The sequence below is a fragment of the Leptonychotes weddellii genome, chromosome 7 (genome assembly GCF_054177405.1).
Source record: "Leptonychotes weddellii isolate Sample4059 chromosome 7, ASM5417740v2, whole genome shotgun sequence".
NCBI classification, from domain to species: Eukaryota; Metazoa; Chordata; class Mammalia; order Carnivora; family Phocidae; genus Leptonychotes; species Leptonychotes weddellii.
Genome location: NC_138375.1, coordinates 44090764 through 44116054, shown reverse-complemented (window position 1 = coordinate 44116054; position 25291 = coordinate 44090764). Strand labels below are relative to the sequence as shown.

General features: G+C 47.1%; 2 protein-coding genes across 4 annotated transcripts in view; one reads left to right on the top strand and one right to left on the bottom strand.

Moving 5' to 3' along the window:
* The window catches only part of CYFIP2 (cytoplasmic FMR1 interacting protein 2), a 127803-nt gene that overhangs the window by 38841 nt on the left and 63671 nt on the right, over positions 1-25291 (bottom strand). For all 3 annotated transcript variants that reach the window (XM_081826247.1, XM_081826249.1, XM_081826248.1), the window contains 5 exons: positions 25086-25205; positions 19380-19579; positions 17704-17791; positions 2046-2189; positions 495-585 (listed from right to left, as the gene is read on the bottom strand). In XM_081826247.1, coding sequence (XP_081682373.1) covers positions 495-585; positions 2046-2189; positions 17704-17791; positions 19380-19579; positions 25086-25205 — 643 coding nt within the window. The remainder of the gene's footprint in view (positions 1-494; positions 586-2045; positions 2190-17703; positions 17792-19379; positions 19580-25085; positions 25206-25291) is intronic.
* Positions 12666-17573, top strand: FNDC9 (fibronectin type III domain containing 9). The gene is made up of 2 exons (XM_006750902.3): positions 12666-12919; positions 14962-17573. Exons 1-2 carry the CDS (start codon positions 12750-12752, stop codon positions 15683-15685), a joined length of 894 nt encoding a protein of 297 aa, XP_006750965.1. The 5' UTR covers positions 12666-12749; the 3' UTR covers positions 15686-17573.

The following is a 25291-nucleotide window of genomic DNA, read 5'->3' as shown; positions in this document are numbered from 1 at the left end:
GGGAAGGGGGTGGGAGGATGGGTTAGCCTGGTGATGGGTATTGAGGAGGGCACATTCTGCATGGAGCCCTGGGTGTTATGCACAAACAATGAATCATGGAACACTACATCTAAAACTAATGATGTAATGTATGGGGATTAACATAAGAATAAAAAAATTAAAAAAAAAAAAGGGCTAAAAAAAACCCAACTTACTGTAAAGGACAAATGCTTAAAGAGCCCAACATACTATGGCTGGCTAGGTACCAAAGGATGAACCTGAAGCTGAGGGTCAATAAATTGGTAACTGCATGTCTTGTAAAAAAAAAAAAAAAAAATGGGTCAAGGCTATCTAGCTAGTGGCGGAGGCAGGACACAAACCCAGTGCTGAGCCAGCTTGTCGGCGTGTTAGAGAATCGAACATTCCCAGGAGATGGCCAAGGCCCCTCCCACCGTGGGATGGGCCTGCATCATTTTCCTATCACTGCCCTCTGCCCCGGGAGCCCCATCACCCACCTGGGGAGCCATACTCGTGCCGGGGCAAGCGGCATATCTTGGGCATCACCTCGATCAGTGTTTTCACGTACTGGAGAATGGTTCCTTGGAGCTGACAAAAGAGGGCAACATGTGTGAATAATCACCGCTGCTGTAGATGTGCATCTCTGGACTGAACGCTGGGCTACTGGGGTGTACGGGGTTCTGCTGCGGCCTGTGGGCAAGTGCTATGGACGGGATATTTGTGTCCCCCCAAACTCATATATTGAAACCCCATCCCCCAACGTGGCGGTGTGTGGAGATGGGGCCTTCGGGAGGTAATTAAGTCCCGAGAGTGGAACCTCATGATGGGATTCGTGCCCCTGTAAGAAGAGACAAGAGAGAGGTGAGGACACAGTGAGAAGGCAGGCATCTGTACAGTCAGAGGAGGGTCCTCACTAGAACCCACCCCCCCATGCTGGTACCTTGATCTTGAATGGCCAGCCTCCAGCACTGGGAAAAATCAACATTTGTTGTTGAAGCCAGGTAGTCTGTGGTATTCTGTTATAGCAGCCTGAGCTGCCTAAGACAGGAAGGCACGGCTCCTTGGGAGAGGGGGAGGAGGTTCCCTCCGAAAGGTGGGACACAGCCCCATTCTCCTTTATACAGAAAAATGGGCCTTCATGAGACAGAAAAGAGAGCTGTCTCAGTCCCCTAGGCATACAGACTTCCAGGAGGGCAATTTCTAGGCACGGGGTCTTTCCTGGGGTTGAGACGCTTACAGAGGATCCAGACTAAGAGCTAAAATATCATGGGCCAGAGAGTTGTGGAGAATGAGGCGCATTAGCTAATTTAAACACAGAAAATCCATAGGTCTGTCCAAGGCAGACACCTTTAATCCATTATATTTTTCTGTTTAACTCTGGATTTAGCTGCACAGTCTCTAACAACTCATGGCTCTACACGGCTGTTACCAGAGGACTGGAGTTAGCAGGTGAATGCTGTTTCCTACTTCTGACATGGTTCTTTACCACTTCATTTACTTCTCTTTTGTCATCTCCATATTTCAGGAAAATCTTGTTTAAATGTTTCAGCTTTGCTTCAGCAGTGTTATGGGGAACTAACTAAAGGTTCTGATGGTCATACTTGGGGCGGATATAGAATTCTCTTGAGGCCAGTGCAGTATTGCAAGTGTTTAGCAAGAAATCCCAAGGGAAAGAGGCATGGTGATTGATTAGAGATGTCTGCCGTGAGCATGGGCGGGGGGGGGGGGCGGTGCGTGGGAATGGCAACATGCATGTCATGGATTTGTCATGCTCAAATTAAAAAACACTGCATGGGAGGAGAGGATGAGCAGTAATCAGTAGGCCCTAAAGGTCCAAATCAGGATTGCTGAGTTCAGTTATCAAGTACAATGAGTGAGCTCTGCGTCAGAAAATGAGAGGCAAAGCCACAAGGTCAGAAGGTACACAGAAATGTCACAGAGCACTAGGTAAGAGTAACCCAGGGATAAGGGCACAGGACTCCTGGGGTGATTCCTACGGACAGAGCTGAAGGCATGCCCCAGGCCTTATTGAGAAGGTCCTTCCTTACCAAGCTCTTGACGATCTTCAGTAGTTCCTCCATCACCACCGCGATGCCCTGGTAACCCAGGAGTCTGCAGATGGTCTTGAAGTGGGGGGGCCCCACGAAGTTCCTGTAGGAGCTGTAGATGTGGCTATAGGCAATGTTGAGAGGCTGGAAGACAGAGGTTGTGGCAAAGTAAGAGGCTGGGAAATAAATGAATGCCGGCAGGAGTCCCGGGGGAAGATTTTTTGCTGCTAAAAGGGACGAGAACCTGACATCCTCCGCGATCTCTCACTGGGGACCCCTACGAATATGTCTGCAAGAAGATGGTCATGGAGAGAGGTGTGGTCAGTGACCACAGGGTGGCGCAAAGGACACTCCATGAATAGTGGTCCCCAGCAGAAGAGGACAGGCTTCCAGGCAAGTATCTTTTTTACAGGCACTCCTGCCACCGACGAGCTAGGACTCGGACAAATTGAGGCATGGGGTGGTGGTAAAACAGATGATTTTGTTTTTCTAGAGACATCTTTGGTACTAGAAACTGGCTGGAAGAACCGTGTGAAAACTCAGTAGCTGACTCAACACTGTCTCCTTCTACTTTTCCTTGTCTCCATTTATAACGGGTGGGACTCAGGAGACCTGTGCTGAGTGCCTGCAAATCACCAAAGCTCTTTTGAGCCTCAGTTTCTTCATCCCCCATGAAATGAAGGTGTTGGATTAAATCAGGGGTTTCATAACTTTTCAAAGAGCAGTCCAAATGAAAGGTGCTGTGGAAGTTGGTGTGGGAAAGAGACAAAAGCAGAGTTGCTCTGTTTGGCTGCTGGTTGGGAGCCCAGGGCCCTGGCCACTGACCGGCCACCTCCATTGTCCTCTAGACTCCCATGACACACCTTCACCGAATTCATGGAATTTAAGATCTTTCTGTTTGGGAATATGTGACTAAAATACAGGGTCCCAAGTTGGTCTCACTTGGTGGGTGAGTTTCAGTTGACTTTATTTTTGAAATGCTGCTACTTACAGAACACCTCATGGCAGGCTTTGTGAAGCCCTCCATGTGTGTTCTTATTCAATCTTCACAACACACACATGCATACAGACAATTCTTAGCCCCATTTCACAGATGAGGGGACTGAGGTTCAAGGTGGTAAGGAGCTTGCTCAAGGTCACACAGTCCTTAGATAATTGAGCCCCGACCTGAATCCAGAGAGGTCTGATTCCAAAGCCCACGTTCTTCACCTCAATATATAATGGTGGGCTTTGGAGGCTGAATTCTATTGGAAAACATACCTTGTTTTTTAGATAAGGCGTCACTTCGAAGCTTAGTTCTGAGTGTAGTCTCCTACCTGGAATTGTAAAAATCTTCTACATGGAGCATGCAAATATATAAAAACCACATCTGATACTTTATTAGCGGGAAATTTTCTATTAGTTGGCTAATTAGAAATTCTACATAAATTAAATAGGAACTGTAATGATTCTTTTGGAGGACGTAAGATTCTCAACTCCCTTTGGAGCCACTGAAGGAAGATTTAATTATGTTCGGTCTAGGCTTTGCAGTAAGTATGTTCTACTATATATGAATTCTAAACTTTACAACTCAAGTATCACATTCATAGTACTCTCTAATAACAAGGATACATGAAGAATACAATTAGAGTACCCACTAATAATAAGAACTCGTGAGGAATCAGAACACCCCTGCATCCAGCAGGTTGAATAATATCTTGTTTGGTAAGGTAATGCCTACATATGGCGAGCCTTGGAATGTGAGAAGGAGCAGCACTCTGCACTCAACACTGATGTGCCGTCACAGTAAATTCTACTGGAACCTGGGGGAGGGATATCTTCTACGTAGTTACTAGAGATTTCTAAATGTTATGAGGCAGGGAAGGCTCATGTAGGGAGGGAAATGTAACTGATTGAAACATATGATGTTCACTGAAGTCAATGTTCGACAAACCCTGGAAGTACATGAATGAGTCGTTGAGTTTGATTCAGCCAATCATGGAACCAGGCTGGGCACCTTCTGTGTATGAAAGTAAACCATTTCAGTGTCTCTGTAATAGGCCACCTATCGAACAGGGCTGGGACAGGGTGAGGTGAGATGCTCTTTCTCCTAAGTGAGTGCATCTTAACTCTGGCCCTATAATCAAAGCCCTACTCTAGTATTCTCCTGTTTCCAGCATTAGGGATGAGGAGTATATAGCAAACACCATGGCTGACTTCTGGTTGGAGAAGGAGACTGATGAGAAAGGGGCAGGAGAGAATTGTCTAGGTTATGGAAATGTCCCACCTGCTGCTTGGGTTGTTGACTACACAGATAGATGTATACCTTTGTCAAAACTCATGAAACTATATGTACACTTATGATCTGTGTATGTTATGGACTGAATGGTTGTCTCCCCTCAAAATTCATATGTTGAAATCCTAACCCCTGCTGTGATGGGATTAAGAGTGGGACCTTTGGGAGGTTATTAAAGTCATGAGGGTGGAGTCCTTGTGAATGGGATTAGTGCCCTTGTAAGAAGACAAACAAGGGCTTGTTCTCTCTCTTTCTGCTCTCCATCATGTGGGATACGGTGAGGAGAAGGCTATCTGCAGACCATCAGGTGGGTCTGGGCCAGACACCTGATCTGCTAACGCCATGGTTTCAGACTTCCCAGCCTCTAGGCAATAAATAAATGTTGTTTAAGCCACCCAGTCTATGACATTCTTGTTACAGCAGCCTGAACTGATTAAGACTGTGCAACTTCCTGTATAAGATTATAACTCAATATAGAAGTAAATTTAAAAAACCCACTGGGCCATACCATGGCCAATTTACTTCCCAACATTTGTTTTCAAAGATTAAAAAACAAAACCATGATTTGAATTTTCTCCTGAAAAGGGCTGCCGCTCAAGCCTGCACAGGAATAAGGGAATGACGACCTGGCTGTGCAAGGGGCATGTGACAGAGCTTACTGACTTCTAGAACCACCTTATCATCCCCCCACCCACACCAGGCACTCTAGACCTCTTCTCAGAACCCAGTAAAGCTCTGAGCATTTCTCCTTCACCCCTTCTCAAACATCTTATGAAAGGAATTTCTGAGCAGCAGGGCACTTTCAAATGGGTATCCCTGAAGGGCACAAAAGCAATCAACTACTTCTTCTTCTTTTTTTTTTTCTGTCTGATTCTCTGACTTTTTTGTCTTGCTTTGTCTGATTCTAGAGGGTAGACTCTGGGGTGGGTGTATCTGAGTTTGAATCCTAGGTCCACAAATTTACTAGCTAGATGATTCTGAGCAAATTACTTAAACTCTCTAAGCCGTGGTTTTCCCTAAGTAAAGATAATAATTTGAACTCCAGTGGGGTTGTTGGAAGTTTATTTATTTTTATTTATTATTACCTTTTACGTAGGCTCCATGTCCAGCATGGAGCACAATGTGGGGCCTGAATTCAGGACCCTGAATCAAGACCTGAGCAGAGCTCAAGCGTTGGGTGCGTTGGGCGCCTGGGTGGCTCAGATGGGGTAAGCGTTTGCCTTTGGCTCAGGTCATGATCCCAGGGTCCTGGGATTGAGTCCCATATCGGGCTCCTGGCTCAGCGGGGAGCCTGCTTCTCCCTCTCCCTCTGCCTCTCTCCCTGCTCATGCTCTCTCTCTCTCTCTCTGTATCTCTGTCTCTCAAATGAATAAGTAAAATCTTAAAAAAAAAGAGTTGGGTGCGTAACCAGCCGAGCCACCCAGGTGCCCCTGGGTGTTGGAAGTTTAGATGAGATAAACACATATAAAGCCCTATGTGTGGTGCCTGGCACATTGGATGCACTCACTGCAATTAATATTCCTTAATTTGATAATTTGGTAAGTGAAGACGAAGAAAATACAGATTCTTGGTCAAATACCCCCCAGCAGCGTTGGCTACAGTCACAATTCTCTGAGTGTGCAGAGGGGAGTGCACGTGTGGGGTACGATTTTACACAACACATGGCATGTCCCACGTGGGGATGGGACAGAGATCATAATAGCTGGGACTAGCTGGTGGAACACATCAAAAATGCAGATTGTGCTCCATACTGACAACACTCTAAAAAATGGGAGCTATCCAACAGACTGTGTTGGGCAGAGTGTCCCAGTGGAGGCTGAGAAACAGTGTTGCTAGAAGGGAGGCCGGCCTGCGCTCAAGGTTGGATAGATGTGCTTACTCCCCTTCAGAGCTCCCGGCTGCAGTGCTGGCTTCCCGGGAGCCCCTCCTTAGCAGTCTTAACCTTCACTCCCACCCAAGGAGCTTCCAGGGCCAAGTCTCCCTTAACACGTGTGGTGAGTGCAAATAAAAATATATTCCGGTAGATGGAAACTGTTCGGCAGCCTCCCCTGTTCTGGGCCGAGAAGAATAATTCTGGGATTGTTTTACCACACACACAGGGGTGTAAAGAATTCCTCTTACACACCCGCTCAGGGCACAGAAGAGGCCTCTTGTTGAGGTGCCGACATCAGGCTTGGATTTTGGTCAAGACCAGAAATTTAGGCCTCCGGCGATGGCCCACACTCAGGAAGGATCAGCATGAAATGAGCAGAATTCAAGTCCTCCTAAGTGAATAAGCTCCCCTGACTCCCCTCACCCCCCAAAATACACCAGAGCCATGCAAGAGGAAGCACACAGGCATGCTGCAAAGTGCATGCACACACACACCCCCGCAGGGCACCCATCTGACCTGCTGGCTCAATAGGAGGCTGGGCCCTATTGAGAAAATGTGGGAATATGGGAGCCTGGCCATTTTCTGAGGTTTGGCAAGGAAAAACAGGAAGGCAACAGGACTTGAAACTTGCTACACATCTCTTACACCGAACCAATCTTGCTGACTCACATAAAATCCAACCGGCCTGCCTTACAAACTAATCATGTACCCTATTTAGGATTTCTCACTTCAAATCAAGCTTGTGTCAATCCATAATGCGCAAAATAGCTAACTTTGTGAGATCTCAAGAAATAGTCCTGATTCAGAAACTAGAACCATATTTTTAATACATGACATAGATGTGCATTTTTATTTTATTATTTTTTTAAAAAGCAGGACAATATTTTAAGGAGAGAAGATAAGGTGAGTTTTATCTGGCAGATCCTGGGCCCTGTAATGTATTATTATATGGATTAAAAAAAAAACAAAAACCTCTGGTAATGTATACATCACATAAAAGTGACCATTTTTATCATTTTTAAGTGTTGTATGTGGACTTTTAAGTCCTCAGGCCTCTACCTCTCACTGATAGTAAACACAGCCAGCCCCTCCAAACAAGGAGGCCTGTTTATTTGGCAAACTGAATTCGCAAGCAATCTGCATCTCTGCTTTCTGGAATCACAATCCCTGTTTTCAGAGATCCCAAGAGGAGTTAAAACTGTTTCTAATTTCCTATATTAGTTACAATTTCTCTAATGTTCCTTGAGTAATCTGAATCCCATCAGCCAAGAGACACAAACACGGCCCCCTAATTCAGGTTGAATTCAGGCTGTAGCTCAACTCTCTGAAATCCCTGCAGGGCAAGAAGACTGAGAAATGAATAAAACTGCAATGCAGGCCTTGGTGGGAGAGCCCACAGGCTAAGATGGGTTAAAGGACTGATAAACCCTGAGTTACAGGTTCAAGTGCATCAGTATGGCTTGCTAACGTTTCTGTCTGTCCCTTCTTGATATGTAGTGAGCCGCAGGCCGGGTCTCCAACATCTGGGGTCCTTCCTGGGCTTCTCAGCTCAGAGGTTGAAAAAGCCAAGGGAATTGTTCTAGAGACCTCAAGAGTTGATGCTCCTCCTTTTCTTGTCTCATGAATAAAGACAAGAGGAGAAGGCAAGAGGGAGAACGGGAACCCAACTTCTGTTCAGCGGTATCATACCAGTACTATAATACCTAGAGATGCTAAAAGTTTTGGAAGAAACCGATGTCATCACTTTTTAAATAACCTGTACCCATACGATGATACACAAGTATATAATGCTGCTCAGCTTATGAATAATTCCTTCATCACTACCCAGGTGTATTCGTTTTCTGCGGCAACTATAACAAATGACCACAAATCTAGTAAAACAGCAGAAATATATTCTCTCATAGTTCTGGAAGCCAGAAGCCGAAATCAGTATGACTGGGCTAAGATCAAGGTGTCAACAGGGCCATACCTCCTCCAGAGGCTGGAGGGGAGAACCCATTCCTTGTCTCTTCCAGCTCCTGATGGCTGGGTTGTGGCCCACCTCCCTCCAGTCTCCTGAGATGTGTGTAACCTCCCTCTGCCTCCCTCTTACAAGGACACTTGTGATAGCATTTGGGCCCATCCTGATAACCTAGGATAATCTTCCCATCTCATGGTTCTTCACTTCCATCTACAAAGCCCCTTTTTCAGATAAAGTAATGTTTCCAGGTTATAGGATTAGGACCTGGTATCTTTAGGGGGCATTACGAGCCTCCTACGCCACGTAAGGCAAGGTACAGCAGCCCCACTTAGCAGAGGAGGAGTCTAAGCGAAGAGAAACACAAAATGCTATTTCACCATGCGTACCAATTGCCAAAATAACAAAAGTCTTCTGGACTGGTGGATCAATAATGCTGTGTAGTTGGGGGGTGGTGCCATGCAGACAGGAGAAAGGGGGGGCACAGCAGAGCCAGCGGCGCTGATGGTGGTCTTGTCGGTGGGGCTGATGCAGATATCCCTGGGCAGGCCATGGTGGGAAGTGCTGGTAGCAAGGCATGGACCCAGCTGAGAGGTACTCAGCTGGATGCAGCAAAGCACTGGGCCCTAGGTCTTACAGACTATGACTTAATGGAGAAAGCACTGCAAGAGTGTGATGAATTTCCCTGAGGTCAAATCATGGCTCAGATGGGGGCGTCATTTAGCTCGTGATGACCACACCAAACACAAGGTCACACCAAAACTTCTCAAGACTGAAAAATTATTGGGAAATTGTGACAATCTATGTCACCTGGAAGGCAGTTTTATGACAGACCCCATATAATTCACTTTAAAGAATGATATGTTTAAAACTTAGGCTCATATACTAGTTTCAATTACTGGACCAGTTGTGAAACATTTTTTGACACTGAGTGTCGCCTCTAACCCTCAGTGACAGAGCTCTTGGTCAGGGGTATGTGGACTCTAGGCTCTAGGGCGGGGAGAGGAAATAGTCGCTGAATGCGTTTCTCCAGATGTATTCGATGGTTTCCCTGCTTCTGCTGGCTGCATTCCGGTGGCTGGATGTTCTCTCTGAGGTCTTTTAGTTCCTCGTCTGTTCCCATCATTCTGGAATCCACTGAACTGTGAAGGCCTGTCTCTACTTCTCCGGAGAAGCTGAGCAAAGGGGAGTGTTCCTGTTGACTTGCCCTGTCGGGAGAATGGCGCAGGACAGGAGCAGCGAGCCAGGGAGGCTGGCCAGGAGCTTCAGCTCTAAGGACCACGGACCAGGAGGTGGCACAGCTCTGCCAAACCCCACTTCGGGATGATGGTCAAGGTAATGAGCCACCGTGAGCCTCAGTTTCCCCCTTTGCACAACGGTGATAAGAAGCCTGCCTCAAAGAGTTGTTGCCTGGGTCAAGTGACAATGCACAGGTTTTCAAGTGCTTATTTCTGAGTTGTAAGGTTTGACTGCTGTCTTAGGGCTTGCTTTCTGTATTCTGTAATTTATACACAACGAGCACATACATTTTTTCAAATAACAAAGCTGTTCTACAAAAGAAAAAAAAAAAGGAAGGGAGGAAGCATCATGTAGGGTGCAAACCTTGCCCATTACAACTCCTGGATGAAGCCACAGTCAACTCGGGAAATGGTTCTGGCGCCCTGACCTTGACTTCTGAAGAGTAACGGCTGTTCCTAGGCCCAGCACTTGCAGAGAGAGGCTCATCTCATGCTCCAACACTATTAGACAGAGATTCTTGATATTAACCATGGGATAGAAAAGTGAGGGGATCTGCCAAGGCTACACAGGCAGGATTTGAACCCAGCCTTGGGGTTTTAGGGCCTGCATGCTGAAGGACTACTTTCTCCTGGGTGCCGGTCAGCTTTGGGGCCTAGGAACGCCCCAGGAATGCCCTCACATTATCCCTTTGCTGCCACCTTCAGGAAGGGCTGATCTCTGGCAGCAATCTACTAGCAGTGCAAGCCAATCAGGGCCTTTCCAGGCTGCCAGCTGAAGAGGCTCCAGCTTGGATACCCTGCAGTTGGGTCCTCCCCGAAGGGGGAGAGAGAGTGAGTCTGGCCGGGATGCGATCTCCTGAGGCAGGTGCCCCGGGAAGATTTATCTCACACACCTGAGGGCTGCCCTGGCTCCCCTGGGTGCTGCTGGTGGACGGTGATGGCCCAAAGGGGCAGGATGCACCCAGTACTGCGAGTCGGAGACCTGGTTTCCACCCCTGGCTTTGCCACCAATCAGTCGTATGGCCTGAGGAATGCCATCCCCTCTCTTGGGATCTGGGAAATAGGAAGGCTTCCAGGCCTCACTCTCATTCTCTCCGTGTCTCACCTTCTCAAGTAAAGAGCTTAGTGTTAAAAATGGCATCCAGGAGCATTAAAAATAAATCCCCATTTTCTGTGGCAAAGGCTTGAGTTCTATCTCGTCGCTCCACAGGCCTCCTGAGTCTGGTATTTTTATTTCCCTCAAAATAACCTTTTCAAAAGGCACCTGCAAACTACCACACTGGCCTTTCTGTGGAGAGGACACTTTTATGTTCGGCAGGGAGTTGCCATTAGCACACATCACAGCAGAGTTTAGACAGGCCCCCAGGAAGACCTGATGCCACGGGAAAGCCACAGAGCAAGTGTCTAATCAAGGGACATCCCGAGACGCCAAGCCTCACAGAGACCCTTGGCCAGGGGAGGGTCTGTGGCTCCCCAGGAAACTCTTCATAACTTTTTGATTATCACTCATGTGAATCACAAGGAGACTTTCATGGGTTCACTTGGATGCTTTGGCCAAGAACCAAGAAGAGGAAAAAAAACTGGCTTTTAAAAGCACATAATTTGTGTAAAATAATTCAGGTCTAAATCTGTCTGGGCTGGAGCTGCTATCACCACTTTCCACAGACTTGGTGGCTGAAGGTGACAGAACTTTATTCTCTTTATATTTCAGACTTGCTCTGTGATGGCCCCAGCAGTGATGGCAACAAATTCTTTCAAGGTTGAGGGGACCAGGAAGCGGCAGAATCTCGGAGGCAGATACACCTTTGTGGGAAACGGAAGCAGAGTCAGGACTCCTCAAAGAAAAGGAACTTTGGGGACCATCCAATCCAGGAACAGTAAGCAGTTTCCACTTCCGGTGTCAACCCAAGTGATGGATTGGTAAGCAGTTTCTTGGGATGCTTGTGTTTCTGAGCCCAAGTGGAAGGAGTGCTGTATTAGTTTTCCCTGAGCCACTGTAACAAATTACCATAAACACGGTGCATTTACACCGTAATAGCTCACAGTTCTGGAGGCCGAAGCCTGAGCTCAAGGTGCTTGGCAGGGCCACGTTCCCTCTGAAGGCTCCAGGGTAGACTCCCTCTTTGCATCTTCCAGCTCCAGGTGGTACCTGGCGCTCCTTGGTTATGGCAGCATCATTCCAACCTCTGCCTCTGTCTTTACATGGCCCTCTGCGTATAAACCTCCCTCTCCTTTCTCTTATAAGACACCAGTCGGGCGCCTGGGTGGCTCAGTTGGTTAAGAGACCGCCTTGGGCTCAGGTCACGATCCTCGAGTCCTGGGGTCGAGACCCGCATTGGGTTGCGTGCTCGGCAGGGAGTCTGCTTCTCCCTCTGACCCTCCCCTCTCTCGTGCTCTCTCTCTCTCAAATAAATAAATAAAATCTTTAAAAAAAAAATAAAATAAAATAAAAAAAATAAAAAATAGGGCGCCTGGGTGGCTCAGTTGGTTAAGCGACTGCCTTCGGCTCAGGTCATGATCCTGGAGTCCCGGGATCGAGTCCTGCATTGGGCTCCCTGCTCAGCGGGGGGTCTGCTTCATCCTCTTACCCTCCTCCCTCTCATGCTCTCTGTCTCTCATTCTCTCTCTCTCAAATAAATAAATAAAATCTTAACAAAATAAAAAAAGACACCAGTCATCAGATTTAGGGCTCCCCTTAAATCTAGGCTGATATCATTTCAAGATCCTTACCTAATTCAATCTATAAAGATCCTATTTCCAAATAAGGTCACACGCTGGGGTTCTGGGTAGACCGGAATTTTGGTGGATGCTCAGATCAACCCAGTGCCAGTGCTGTGATGGTTCAGCAAACCTGACGTGGGTTCGGGACTGAGCAGGGACAGTAGTCCTGCTTTGCATCTGCCATCCCCATCTAGCCCAAGCCCAGAGCTTTATAGATGATGGAATTGAGGCCCAGGGAATAAAAGACTGCTGACCAGGGTCATGTAAATAGAGAATGACACAGGAGACAAGAATGAAGAAAGAAGGTGATACAGAGGTGGGGTAGGGGTGGGATGGCTCGGGATAAAATTATTATTTTAATTGTGGGATAACTGAGAAGGGCATCTTTGCATTTGACCGTTGTCCAAAGAGGGTCTAGATGGGGCAAAAAATGATCACCAGCCAATTAGAGAGAAAATCTGGCAGCCCTGGAAGAATTAATACCTCTGAGGATCAGTTTGCAGGAGACTGTTCGCCTTTTTTTGGCCAAAAGAATGAGAGCTCCGCTCAGCGGGCAAAATCCTTTCCAGACTGGTCCCTGAAAGCATCGTGCGTACAGATGCCTGCCGGTTGCCATGGTGAATGATGCTGATCTGAAGAAATGAATAACGTGAGCGTTGGGGGCGACAGTGGGATTACTCAGACAGTGGCGAGAGAGGCGTCAAGGAGAGCCCAGAGCAGAGGAGGGGAGAAGGCTCCATTCCTTCAGCTTTGGTCCACTCTGTCTGCCCCTGCAGGCTGCGTTCTAACCAGATCCACCGCGAGCATCAGGTAAGGGACATAAATGGCTCTTCTTGGAAATGGAAATGGTTTTTCCTTTCACACTCTGCTTGGCGGAGGGCCAGGCAACGGCAATATGAATAGCTAAAAATAGGGGGAATTTAGAAACAGAAGCAGAGAAAGAAAAGCAAATAAGGGAGACTGATCTGGTCCCCAAAGCTGAAGATGCTGCCCCAGTGTCTTGCCAGAAAGCTCTTAAAAATGTCTGCTGTAGAGAACTCAGTCTGCAAAGATAGCCAGCAGCAGATGCGAAGCAAACAGGGGAAAAGATGCAAGAGAAAAAAAAAACCCCAGGATTCCTGGTCACCCCTGATGGACGGGCTTTACAAAGGCCATTGCCTCTGTATTACAAGAACTGAATTAAGCTCTTCTCATTGTGGTCAGAAGTGTGTTTATAGGGATGGGTCGGGTGGAGGGGATGGGGGAGGTCATGAGAAGGGAGACTGACGAAGGGGGCGCAAACACTCTCCTTTGCAATGACCTTCCCCGGAGGGGTCTGAGCACACCTGTCTTGTCCCTTTCATTCCCCATGTTTCTGGGAAGAAATTTCCAACCAAACTGAAGGGAACTCTTCCCCTTCCTGAGCATTTCAGTTCACTGTCATCCTTAGAGAAGAAAAACAAGGATTGAAAAATCGCTCAGTGCTGTGCATCTTTCTGCAGCCCACCTCCTCTAGGGAAACGGCCATGAAAACAGAAGTTCGGAGGGAGGCAGGGAGGAGAGAGCGCAGCTTGTAATAGAAATCAGTTTGGCTTCACATCCAGTTCAGGTTAAAATCTGGCTGATGGGTTTTTACTGGGTCATTAAAATCTAAAACGCAGGCTTCTGCATTTCACATGAGACAGGAAGGGCAGAGAACAGGGCTGGGTGAGACCTGTACATGAACAGACACACAGGCTGAGTGAATATGGCTGCCCCTCATTTTTAGATCAGGGGAAATTCAGTGGAGGGGAAACTCTCTCTCTCAAAGAGATAGCATTTAAGAGAAACTAAAAAGCTTGAAGATGGTGCTCTCTTACCAAAGCGGGAGGGGTGGTAATCTGAAGAGGGCTCATTTGATTTGTGGAAAAACAGCAACCGGGTCTTAGTGCCAGCACCTCATTTTGCAATAACGTGCTGTAACTAAACCCAGCAGCCTTGCATTTGGAAATGTAGCAGTTAAGTGGCTTTGAGTCTACCTGTTAGCTGAGTGACCTCAGATTGCTCATCTGTAAAATGGGGATCTAGCTCAGAGGGCCTGATGAAGACTAAGGGAAATTTGTTACGGTATGTGAGCATCTAGCATGACACATACTAGATGTGGCATAGCAACCACTCACTAACGGTTGGTGATTACTATCATTATTAACACTCACAGTACCAGAGGTATTAAGTAGCAGCATTTATGCTGGTATTAGGAGCTGACTGCCTTGACCTACACAACTAATTTCCTGGGTACCTTCGGCCTTGAACAAACAAACAAAGAAACAAAACATGAGCGGAGGCTTTGGGGAGAAATCAGCTGCCAAGGAGTGATGACGCAAATCTCCTCTCTCATGGGCAACAGAACTGGGAGGCTAAAAAAGCAGTGGGCAGAATGTTCTAGATGACTGAGCTCACAGCACTGCGAGCAGAAAGTCCAGAAGGGATATTGTAGGTGACATAACTGTCTGACTTGGAGGTCGCAGAGCTGTGGTGACTCATGTGGGCACATTAATCGGGTTATCTGATTTCTTTTATGGCCTTTCTTCATTTTTTAAAGGCTTGGAAACAATGTTGTATCTAAGGGATCGGAGCCAGGGCAGGATGAGGCTGGGGGATGTCAGGCCTGCAGGACACAGGCTTTGACACGAGACAGCCCTGATGTGAACTTGTGTTCTGTTATTTCTTAGCTACTCCTTAGCTGAGTAACGTAACCTCTTTGCCCTCCATTTCTTTGTAAAACAGGGGCAATCTTAGTCCCCGTCGTGAATGTTCAATATACGGTGGTTATGAATATCATACATAAATGCTTCAATAGGGGATGTCATTTTCCACTTTGATTCTGGTTCTAGAATCAGGATGAACATCGAAGTTGGGAACGTCTCTCATACAGGAGCCATCATTTCCTGGTCGTCCTCAGAGCCCTGCCTGGAGGACTATTACCATATTATGTACAGGCCCAACTGGAACAGCATCTTCTCCGGCTATCTGCGTTACAGCTTCCACCACGAGGAGAAGGTGCCCCGAACAATCAGCTCCGTGGTGCTGGAACACCTGGCACCTTCCACTCTCTACTTCCTGTGCATCAGCTGCAAGAAGGCTGCCTTCCCCTACAGGCACTACTGCACCATGTTCCATACCCTGGATAAGAGTCCACTGGCGGCCGGGAGCTCCCTGGTGGACCCCCAAATCTCCCTGTGGGTGTTGATGGCCATTCTACTGGCCTGCTTCACAGCCGTCTTAGCTTTCATCTGCCTCCAGTTCTGGTGCATTCGTTGCCACGAGCCTCGATGGTCTTACCGAGCCGGCCACATGGAGGAAGCCAATGGGTTGGTGAGATGGCCAGAGGAGGCCCCCGCACTTGGGCAGAGAGAGGAAGACCTGCAAGGGCTCCCCCTGGTGGAAATGCCACGCAAAAACTCTGGCGCTGAAGCAGAAGCAGAAGCCGAAGGGGAAGCCAACGAGGATGATGCAGCTGACCAGGATGCCGCCAATCAGGATGTTCCTGACGTGGGTGCCTTGCTGAGGGGCGGTGGTGGTGATCATCCTGCCATGCTGCCTCATTTTAGGGAGTGAGAGGTAGGGAGGAGGCGGCCCGCGCGTTGTGTAGCTTAAAGCCCTCCATACAGTAGATCTTTTGTAAAAATGTGTCCCTAGACCACCCATTTGCCTCCCCTCAACTGTCAGTGCTCTTGTGGATCATCCGGGTTGGATGAATGCCCTATGACAAAGCTTCTCAAGCTAGAAAGCATATACCCCCACGGTATGCCAAAGGAGAAACATGGTGTCTCTCAGGAGTGTCCATTTAGGGGAGCCCAGTTAGGAATGAAAAACATTATTTTAATGTTAAAACAAACATGAATATATCATGGCATAGAAAGCAAAATTTGCATGACTTAATAAAACACAGTACTTCGAGGAAACTTTTGAGTTGAAGATGGGCTCTCCCGGTTATGCTTTCAGTCAGCTGAGGCAGACATCCAGTCCCCTCTGCTGTTGAGGGGACTATTTTGGAAAGATTGAGAAGCCTTGCTGAACAGTGTTTTCCAGCTTTCGGACAATCACATACCACCTCGTACCCCATCTCCATTTTGTTTAAACCATAGTCTATCTTTACTATTATTAACAATATTTTTCTTTAAATCGACTCATTTTTAAAACTTAAACTTATCTTAAAAGACAGACTTATATGACTCCATAAATGAAAAACCAGCACCCTCCTGCTATAAGTAGAAGAGACATAAGAATAAATATAATGAAAACAAAATAACATTAAGTTTGACTTAGATTCTATTGCCTACTGAAGACTCTGAGCTTAATTAAGGTCTGCTCTCTTAGCTTCGATAAAAAAAGAAAATGGAAAGGAGAAGGTATTAAAGACATATAAGCATCAACATAAATGTGTCTTTCTCCTTGTTATAATCACAAGGTTTGTAAGAGACTTGGAAAGGGAGGTGTTGTTCTTACTTTGTGAGTCAGAGTCGTTCAATGACATGTCTGAACTATCAGAAATGCTGGCTCAAAGTGTCCCTTGTGTTGAGAAAGCTGCCTTGACCAGACTGGCTGTCCTGGAGAGGACATCTACACTGTCCCAGCATCATCCCAAGACCTTCTAAGCCCACCTGTAGGCCCAAGTGATGGGAGCTCATTGGTTCACCACACTTCCCAATCTAGGGCTCCCCAAACTAGAGGAGTACCTTTGCTTATATGTATTCAGTGGTTCTTCTGAGTCCATCTGTGCTTACTTTTTGAAAATGGGGTCAAAGGTAGCCATTTCTATTCCATCACAAATAAAAATGCTGGCTTTGTTGTGGACACGTTTCGCTCTTACAGTGGCATTCTTCCCCTTCAAACCCACCGGGTAAGAGATAGATCTCCTACATCTATCACAGTGTTGGTGAGACTCTGTGAACACTGCCCCCTGTACCCACCATGGGTGCAGAAATTTGAGGAGGGGAGACATGATGTCCGTTTTAATCTCTGATATATCCCCAGCATGCAGAATCTAGCCCCATGTCTGGCTTATTGTGGGCACTTCATAAATGTCTGTTTAATGAATGGCAAAGGACTGAAGGTCTAGAACAGGGCACCATTTGGGAGGCCTGGTTAGTGTTAGGATGTGTATTGGGAACAAAGTGGCAAAGAGATGGGAAAAGACCTGTCTCTCGGCGCTAGCTCCAGCCCTCTGGGATTTCCTTCAAAACTCCACCTTCCCAATTGCTTCCTGCTGGCAAAACCCTTGCCTTTCTGGAACACAAAATCCCAGAATCACACGACCATATTGCAATGAATCAGCTGAGCAACAGGAGGAGAGAGGATGAAGATGAGAAGCCCCACGCACCTATGTCCCTGCTCACCTCAGTGAAATCCCCCCAAATAATTCCCACCCAAAAACCACCCCTGCCGGGTCTGCTTCACCCCCATCCTGGCTAGCTGTGCACAAATAAAGATAAATATACTCGCAGTTGTTTCTGCCTGGATCTCACTGCTGTCTCTCTATCTCTGCACCTTTTTACTTTTCTGATTTGGGGAACACTTTTCTAATTGCTTTTGCTCACTAGTCTTAGGAGTAGGACACAGGCAAGACTACTCACCTTGGATCCATAGAGGTAATAAGGCTGGACGTTGGCGGGCTTATCTCTTTGCGGTTCTTGGGTGAAAGGAATGGCAGTTCGAACAAAACTAGTAGAGGAAAAGAGAACGGGCGGGAGTTAACTGGGTCCTGAGAGCATTCTTCATGGGACACAACCTAGCCAGAGCCCTTCCTGACCAGGTGCAACCGCAGTGTTTCTAGGTGGTTGTCTCTAAAGGTACTAAACTCTTACGACATACACCCATTCATTTGCCTACTGTCTCCTTCCCATAGGTGGAAAAACAGTAGTCCAGATTCCCAGGCTAGCCTCTGGGCTATGGCCGCTCACAAGGACAGTAGGCAAGAAAGACAACTGGCTGGACCTGCAAATGGCCTTCTCTGGGGCTCTGATCCTTCCCCCCCACCCCGCCCAGGTTGGCTTCTTAAGAGCAGGGTTCCACAAACTCTTTCTGTAAAGGCCCAGATAGCAAGTATTCTCAGCTTTGCAAGCCAGATGGTCTCTGTCACCATTACTCAACTGTGCTGGTAGCGTGAAGTGCCCATAAATAACTGTAGATGAATGAGCATGGCTGGGTTCCAGTAAAACTTTACGAATTTCAAATGATTTTTCACTTGTCGTCAAACTATAATTTTTTGGATCTTTTCCCCCCAACCATTCAAAAATGTTAATCGCATTCTTTGCTCCTGGGTTGTACAGAGACGGCTGGCAACAAGATGTGGCTTGTGGGCGATGGCCTGCAGACCTCTGCTCAAAAGGATTTAAAGTCCCAGATCTTTACAGAATCAGAAGTCTGTCTTGCTAAATGTGTGGATTCAGGCTCATGTGTGGTTTCCTCCCAGGTCCTTCTATTCATTCAGCACATATTTATTTAATACTGGTCGTGAGCCAGGCCCTGAGGGTACCGAGAGGACCGGTAAACACATGCATGTCTGTGTAACCCAATGTACTTGTCTTGTGGGTGAATACATCTCCCATCCTCCATCAGGTTTTGAACTTCTGTGAGGATAAGGGATTAAGTCTTGTCCTCACCTCGGTGCCTGACGCAGGGCTATGTGCACCCTGCAGGAGACATACGCCACTTTGTCATGCATCCGTGTGCCTATTTTGCACAAACGTATTCATGTATGTGGATACTGTCATAAAAGTACCATCTGCTCATAAAGCACCATGTGTGCTCCTAGGTTGGACTGTGGAGTAGCGCACAGCCGGCTCCTGCTTCCTCCTGGGTCCTGCGCTATCTTTCATGGCACTGCCTCTTCCCATGGGCTCCACCCTCACCACGCACTCTCGGCTCCTTGGAGACTTTGCCTGGAATATTCTTCTCCTGTCTTTTCACCTTATTTACTCCTATTTATCCTTCACATCTCTGCTCAAGCATTACTTGTCAGAGGAGGAAGCCTCTCTTGAGGTTCCCATCACTTCCCAGGCCGGATCAGGTGGTGGTGTTTTCTCTCCCATGACTGGGGCTTTCCTCCATCTCCAGATTCACTCTTTCCATTTTTCACCGGCATCCTCCTTGCCTGAAGGCTCTGAGGCAGGCTTGTTCATGGTGGCATCCCCGCCCCCAGCACAGAGGCTCCAACCAGGAGGGACTCCACGACACGCCTGTTACAGGAAGGAACCGCTTCCCTGGCCCCCAGCCCACCCCAGCCCCCTTTGCACAGGGACTCCCTTACCGGTTGGTGGACCCGTTGTAGCAATAGTTGGGGAGGAAGTCGAAGTTCAGCTCCCAGAAGACGTGGAGGGTGATGCGGCCGTAGGGGGCGGACACGTTGTGATTGGCCTCCCGGAACATGGCATCGAAGCTGTCCAGGGTCATGTGCTTACACAGCAGCCGGTGCGTGAGCCGGTTGATCTCCAGCAGCCACTCCAGCTCCTGCCAGAGAGAGCCCACGGCTGCTGAGGATGTACACATACACCTCACACGCACCCCACGCGCCCCGCTTCTTCTTACGGATTCCTTTCATGCGGGGGAGGACCCCTCAGACAAGCTCCCGACTGCCGACACGAGACTAGGCCCCCGCGGTGGCATGGGACAACATGCCCTTCTTCAGAGGAGGAATTCCCAGACTGTGCAGAGGAAAGCTGCGTGCCTGCTCTGAGAAGGGGGCCACAGACCATGTACGATTGCCCCGTCTGGACCCCCTTGGGTGGAGAGCATGCCTGCTTGCTTTCCAGTCTCCATACTGGTGAGGAGAAAGCTTGCTTCTCAGTGTTGCAAGTAAACAAAAGGAAGGTGTGACTGGCTGTCACGAGATCTGTATCTTTGCCGCGCAGAGAGCCATCCTAAGAGCTATCACTCGCTTAGAACTTACTACTAGGTCAGACCACATGAAACTACTGGCTTTTAGGTTAAATACCATTGAATATGAGTAGTTTCATGTGATTCAATTTAATATACGCCAAACTGTATCCTCAGCACTTAATGTGTCTTAACTCATTTAATGCTCAAAAAAACCCTTACTTTATGCATTAGAGAAACTGAGGCTTGGAGAAGTTGAATCACTTGACTCCAAATTCAGAAAGTTGGGCTCCAAAGTCCATATTCTTAACCGCTGTATACTATAGGAATTTTAAAACTAGCTGGGGGCACAATGCCCCCTCCTTTGGATTCCTCCTGGGTCTGCCAGTCACCGGCTTGCTTACATGTTGGCAAAGGTGCAGCTAAAAGCCACGGACCGAGGACTCACGTGAGCTGTGGGCCCTGACTGCTGGGAACCCTACCTTCAGGCAGAGAATGGGAGCAAAGTGGACAATATGCAGACACAACAGGTCACTGCATTTGTTGGCAAGTAAAAGGAGAGTGACACCCTTTGGGCTGGCTTTAGTCCCTTGCCGTGCTGCTATGAGAAAGAATCAAAGCACAGTCTTCTTTCAAAGCCGTGCTGCTATGAAAAAGAATCAAAGCACAATCAAAGCACAGAGAGAGAAGCCATCCCTCTTTGTGATGCTCTAGGACACTCCCGTATTGTTGTGGTCAAGCCCTCTTTTGAGATGGGTATGATGGCCCCTGTTTCATAGAGGGGACAGATGAGGCTCAGAGGGTGAAGTAACTTGCCTAAAGTCACACAGGGAATATAGAACACGGTTTAGTGTGTAATCCCAGGTCTTCTGATGTCAAGTCACATGTGTTTGGGCCTCTGTGACAGAGCTGCCTGGACTAAAGAAGCAATTTGCTAAGAGAGCCCCTTGAACAGTAATGATCAAAGTAAAGATGGTTTGACAATATAAAAACTCCACGAACATTGGCAAGGGCAGTTGACCAGAGGGTGGCCAGGAGGCGGGACAGCCAGAGGGCCAGCTTTAATGGCTGGGATAGGGAGCTCAGGCATCTACAGTCGGTCATAGGGTGCAGCCCTACACCAGGGAATCAATTTTACTCTCATCAGCCACAAGGCATCCCTCACGCCGGTTGGGGCCCAGAGTGTGGCCAGGTGGAGGCCCCAGACCATGCTTCCAATCTTGGAGCTTTGTCTTTCTGAAACTCAGATGCTATGGCTCTAAACTGGGGGTGCAGAAGTGGATCGAAGCTTGCAAACTTCAATGGCTGCAGAGGCTAGCCAGCTCAGGGAAGAGACACGGGCAGGAGCGGGAGGGATTCCTGGGGCTGGGCTGTCTGTGGCAGAATGTCTGCCCAGAGACGGGGGAGCTGCTACTTAACTCCATAGAGTTGTTACCTCCTCAGAATGGGCTCAGTGATGACAGAGTTCACAGTCTTTCAAAAGAAGGTCAAAATCTGGATTTTAATTCTGGAATGGCAACTGGAAGAGTAAGTTTCCAGTTATTGTGTACCATGAAGTAAATGAAGGGCAGAAATACCAAATCACCTCTCTGCTTCTGTCTCTTAGGGCCTACCCAGGTGGACTATTAACTTTGTGCCCATTCACTTCAGATGGGTAAAAAAAATGAATTAAATAAAATAAATGGAATAAATGCCAATGATTTTATTTCTAAGCTCCCTGAGGAGTCCCATGGCACACTGAAGTGCCATGTTACCAGGAAGATAACTGCAAGCGAAAAACCAGGGAATGTTCTGTGATTTTAACAGTCTCACAAATGTGTGTCGGCGTTTACAGGGAGACCGAAGGAGGGAGTTCTCAACGCTGCTGATGTGGGACTGCTGGAAACACAGGTCCGCTTCTCCTGCCATACAACAGTACCAAGGTTTCTGACAGGTAATCCAAGCCCTGTTTTGGCCTCAGCCATGTTATTCCGGCCTTCAAATCGTAAGAGGGCACTTGCCTCCGGGATGCGGAGCTCCGTCCATCAAGCTTGGCGCAGGTTGAAAAGGCCTTTTGAGTGGTTCCGGTGCCTTCTGAGAGGGTCTCAGTTTTCTACAGTAGAGTTGGTTTACTGGGGGCAACGTAGAGAAGCAGAACTGGGGAAATAAAACACCTAACGGGGCAACTTCTGTGAAGGAGTGGAAAGAGCTCTTGGATGGGGACCGGAAAAGCTGAGTGTCAGCCACACGGGACTGCTCACCAGCTCTGTGGCCCCAGGCAGGTGAGAAGACCAGGGGTCTCGAAGTCAGGTGCAGCGAGGCATGGAAGGTCCTACACGGGAATGAGGTGTACCAGTGAGGCTGGCGTCAAGCTGAAGAGAGCACAGCCGGGCTGACAGGATCATCTAGTCATTTCTAGACGATCGCTGCCATCTGGAATGGCTGGGGTGGTGTTGCCAAAGCTTCTGCAGTTTTATTCAAATTCTTCCAAATGTTAAATGTTGGCTCAAAATTTCCAGTGTGTTCTGCAGCCTAAACAAAACACAGCCTGCAAGCTGCCAGCCCTCAAATCCAGCATCAGATCTCTCCGAGAATCTATTTGCTCAGCTGTGTAGGATGAGGACGGCTGACTTAAGAAATCTCTGCCACCCTCCCAGCTTGGCATCATCAAGCCGCCTTCCCATCTCAGAACGGAGTTTCCAAGGTGGAGGGAAGGGCTGAAGGGAGCAGATTCCTCGGGCTGTTTCTCAGAAGAGGCAGAAGCTTCTCAGCCAAGGCCAGTAGGAGCCTCCTGACCCCCACAGGAGAGAGCATTCCTGGGGTCTCCTCTTCATGGGCTTCACAGGGAGTGCCTGCTCTCCTGGGGGTTGCTGCCCTCACCTGATAAACACGGGCTTTCACTGCTTGTTTTGATTTTGTTCTCAACTAAAAGAACATTCAGTGCCTTTCAAGGGATTGGAAGAGGTCATGGACACCCATACACACCCCAGACCAGTTTTTCCATGAGATATGCTCATTCATTACTGGACAGCTAGAAGTTACAGATAAACAACAAAGATGAAAAAAAAATCCCATCACTGCTAACATTCTGGCATAAACAAAGAAAAATCTATTCCTTTCTTCCTTCCTTTCTTCCTTCCTTCCTTCCTTCCTTCCTTCCTTCCTCCCAAGAAAAATCTACTTCTTTAAATAGATCTCCCAGAACATGTGCTATATGATAGTCTCCTAAAGTAACTGACCCAGGACTTAGGTGGGTAGCTGGGGGCAAGTCCTCACAGGAAATGCTGCTGAAAATTCACCCTGAGAATGTCTCATTGTACCCCAAAATTTTTATGCTCCTCTCATCTTTTTTTCATAAGCTATTATTTATTAAGTGCAAGTCATCCTTATAAAAACGTTAGACTATGATTTCTAACATTCCTCTATCATGTAGATGGGGAAATGACCTTGTAGAAGTTAAATAACTGGCCAAAATTGCCGGCTAGTAAGTGGCAGGGCCAAGACTAGCACCCAAGGTCTTTCTGACTCTAGAGCCCTAGTCCCTAGTCACTTTTTTTTTAAACTACTTTGTCCATTTAAAAAATACTTTTTTAAAAAATTTTGAAATAATTTTAGACTTACTTTTTTGTAAGTGAAAAAGCAGAGTTCCTGCATATCCTTGACCCAATTTCCCCAATGTTAACAGCTTACATAACCATGGCATAATTATCAAAGTAGGAAATTAACGTTGGTCCCGTTCTATTAACTAAATGACACACTTATTCAGATGTCACCAGATTCTCCACGAGGGTCCTTTTTTCTGTTCTATGATTCAGTCTGGAATCCCACATTGCCTTTAGTTGTCATTCTTCTTAGTCTTTTCTCAATCACTAACATTTTTCAGTCTTTGTCTTTTTTGACCTGGATGCTTTTGAAAAGTATCGTTCATTTTTTTAATGCCATTTAATTGCTGTTTATCTGATATTTTCTCATGATTAGATTGAGAACATGCATTTTGGCAAGAATACCACAGAAGAATACCAGCAGGGGTTACATGAATATATATTATTACTGGTGTTGTTGACCTTTGATGCTTGGTTAAGATGGTGTTCCCACTGTAAAGTTACTAATCTTCCTTTTGGAGTTAATAAATATCTTGAAGGAGATAGTGTGAGACTATGCAAGAATCCTGCTGCTTCTTAGTTTTTTTTTTTTTTAATTTCCGAGTAATTTTTAAAATTGTGGTCAAATATATGTAACAGAAAACTTACCACTGACACCATTTTTGAGTGTATAGTTCTGTGGCGTTCAGTTCATTCACATGACTATGCTATCATCATCACCATCCATCTCCAGAACCTAATTTCCCTCAACCCAAACTCCACACACCAATTCCCTCGTCCCCGGTAATCACCAGCCCACTTTCTGTCTCTATGAATGTGACTACTCTAGGGACCTCGTAATAAGAGGAACCATAAAATATTCTTCTCAAAGGTCCGCCTACTAATTTTAGCATCCATTGCTGGATTTTGCCCACAACTGTCACCGTGGCGTTCTAAGGGTGATTTTCTATTTCTCTCATTTCTTCTACTCATCTGCTTTTGAAAGCATGAAAGTCTTCCTCTGATTCACTTCAGGACTGGTCAATCAAGTTTATTCTAATTCTTGGAGAGGAAGAGTTAGCAGAGAGTAGCTCAAATTGCTGTTTACTCCCTGCTTGTGCATCAGGACCAAAGACATAGTTTCCAGGTCCCAGTGCAAAATGGAAAGGTGGGGACCCTTGTTAAAAAATTAAGAATTTCAAGATGGCAATGGCAGAGCGTTAAACCCAGCATGGAGCCCTTCTGGGCCCTATGCTGCACACCCATGATGCCCACCCTGTTGTGCAACCTTCCCTAGCTTCTCAGGACCTTCCCTGTACTTGCTCAGCTCAGTAGTAACCCAAAGGACAAGCAACTGTGCCCCAGGGTTGACCATGTCAGAGATCTCAAGGCAATCAAGAGGGTAAGATCACTCATTCTTTTTAAGTTTTTTTTTTTTTTTTTTTTACCTCTCCATTCAGTTGGGAAGAGACTCACTGCTTCTCTTTAACTAGCTCAGTACCAACCTAACAACACCTCCAACTAGGCTTCAGGTCTAAGGACTCCCAGACCAGGACTCCCACGGGCCCCCAGTCTCTTACCACAATGGAAGTCAGGTCCTCACTCTCGAAGCGGCTGATGGCCTGGTCCAAGGATTTATACATGGCGGCCGAGATGCGCTGGGTGATGAGTCTGTTCAAGTCAATTGATCTACCCAACAACTACATGGAAGGGACAGAGAGAAAAGTTACTTAAGGTTCTCACAGGCACATGACAACTAAATGCAATGCATTGATAAGAAATTGGA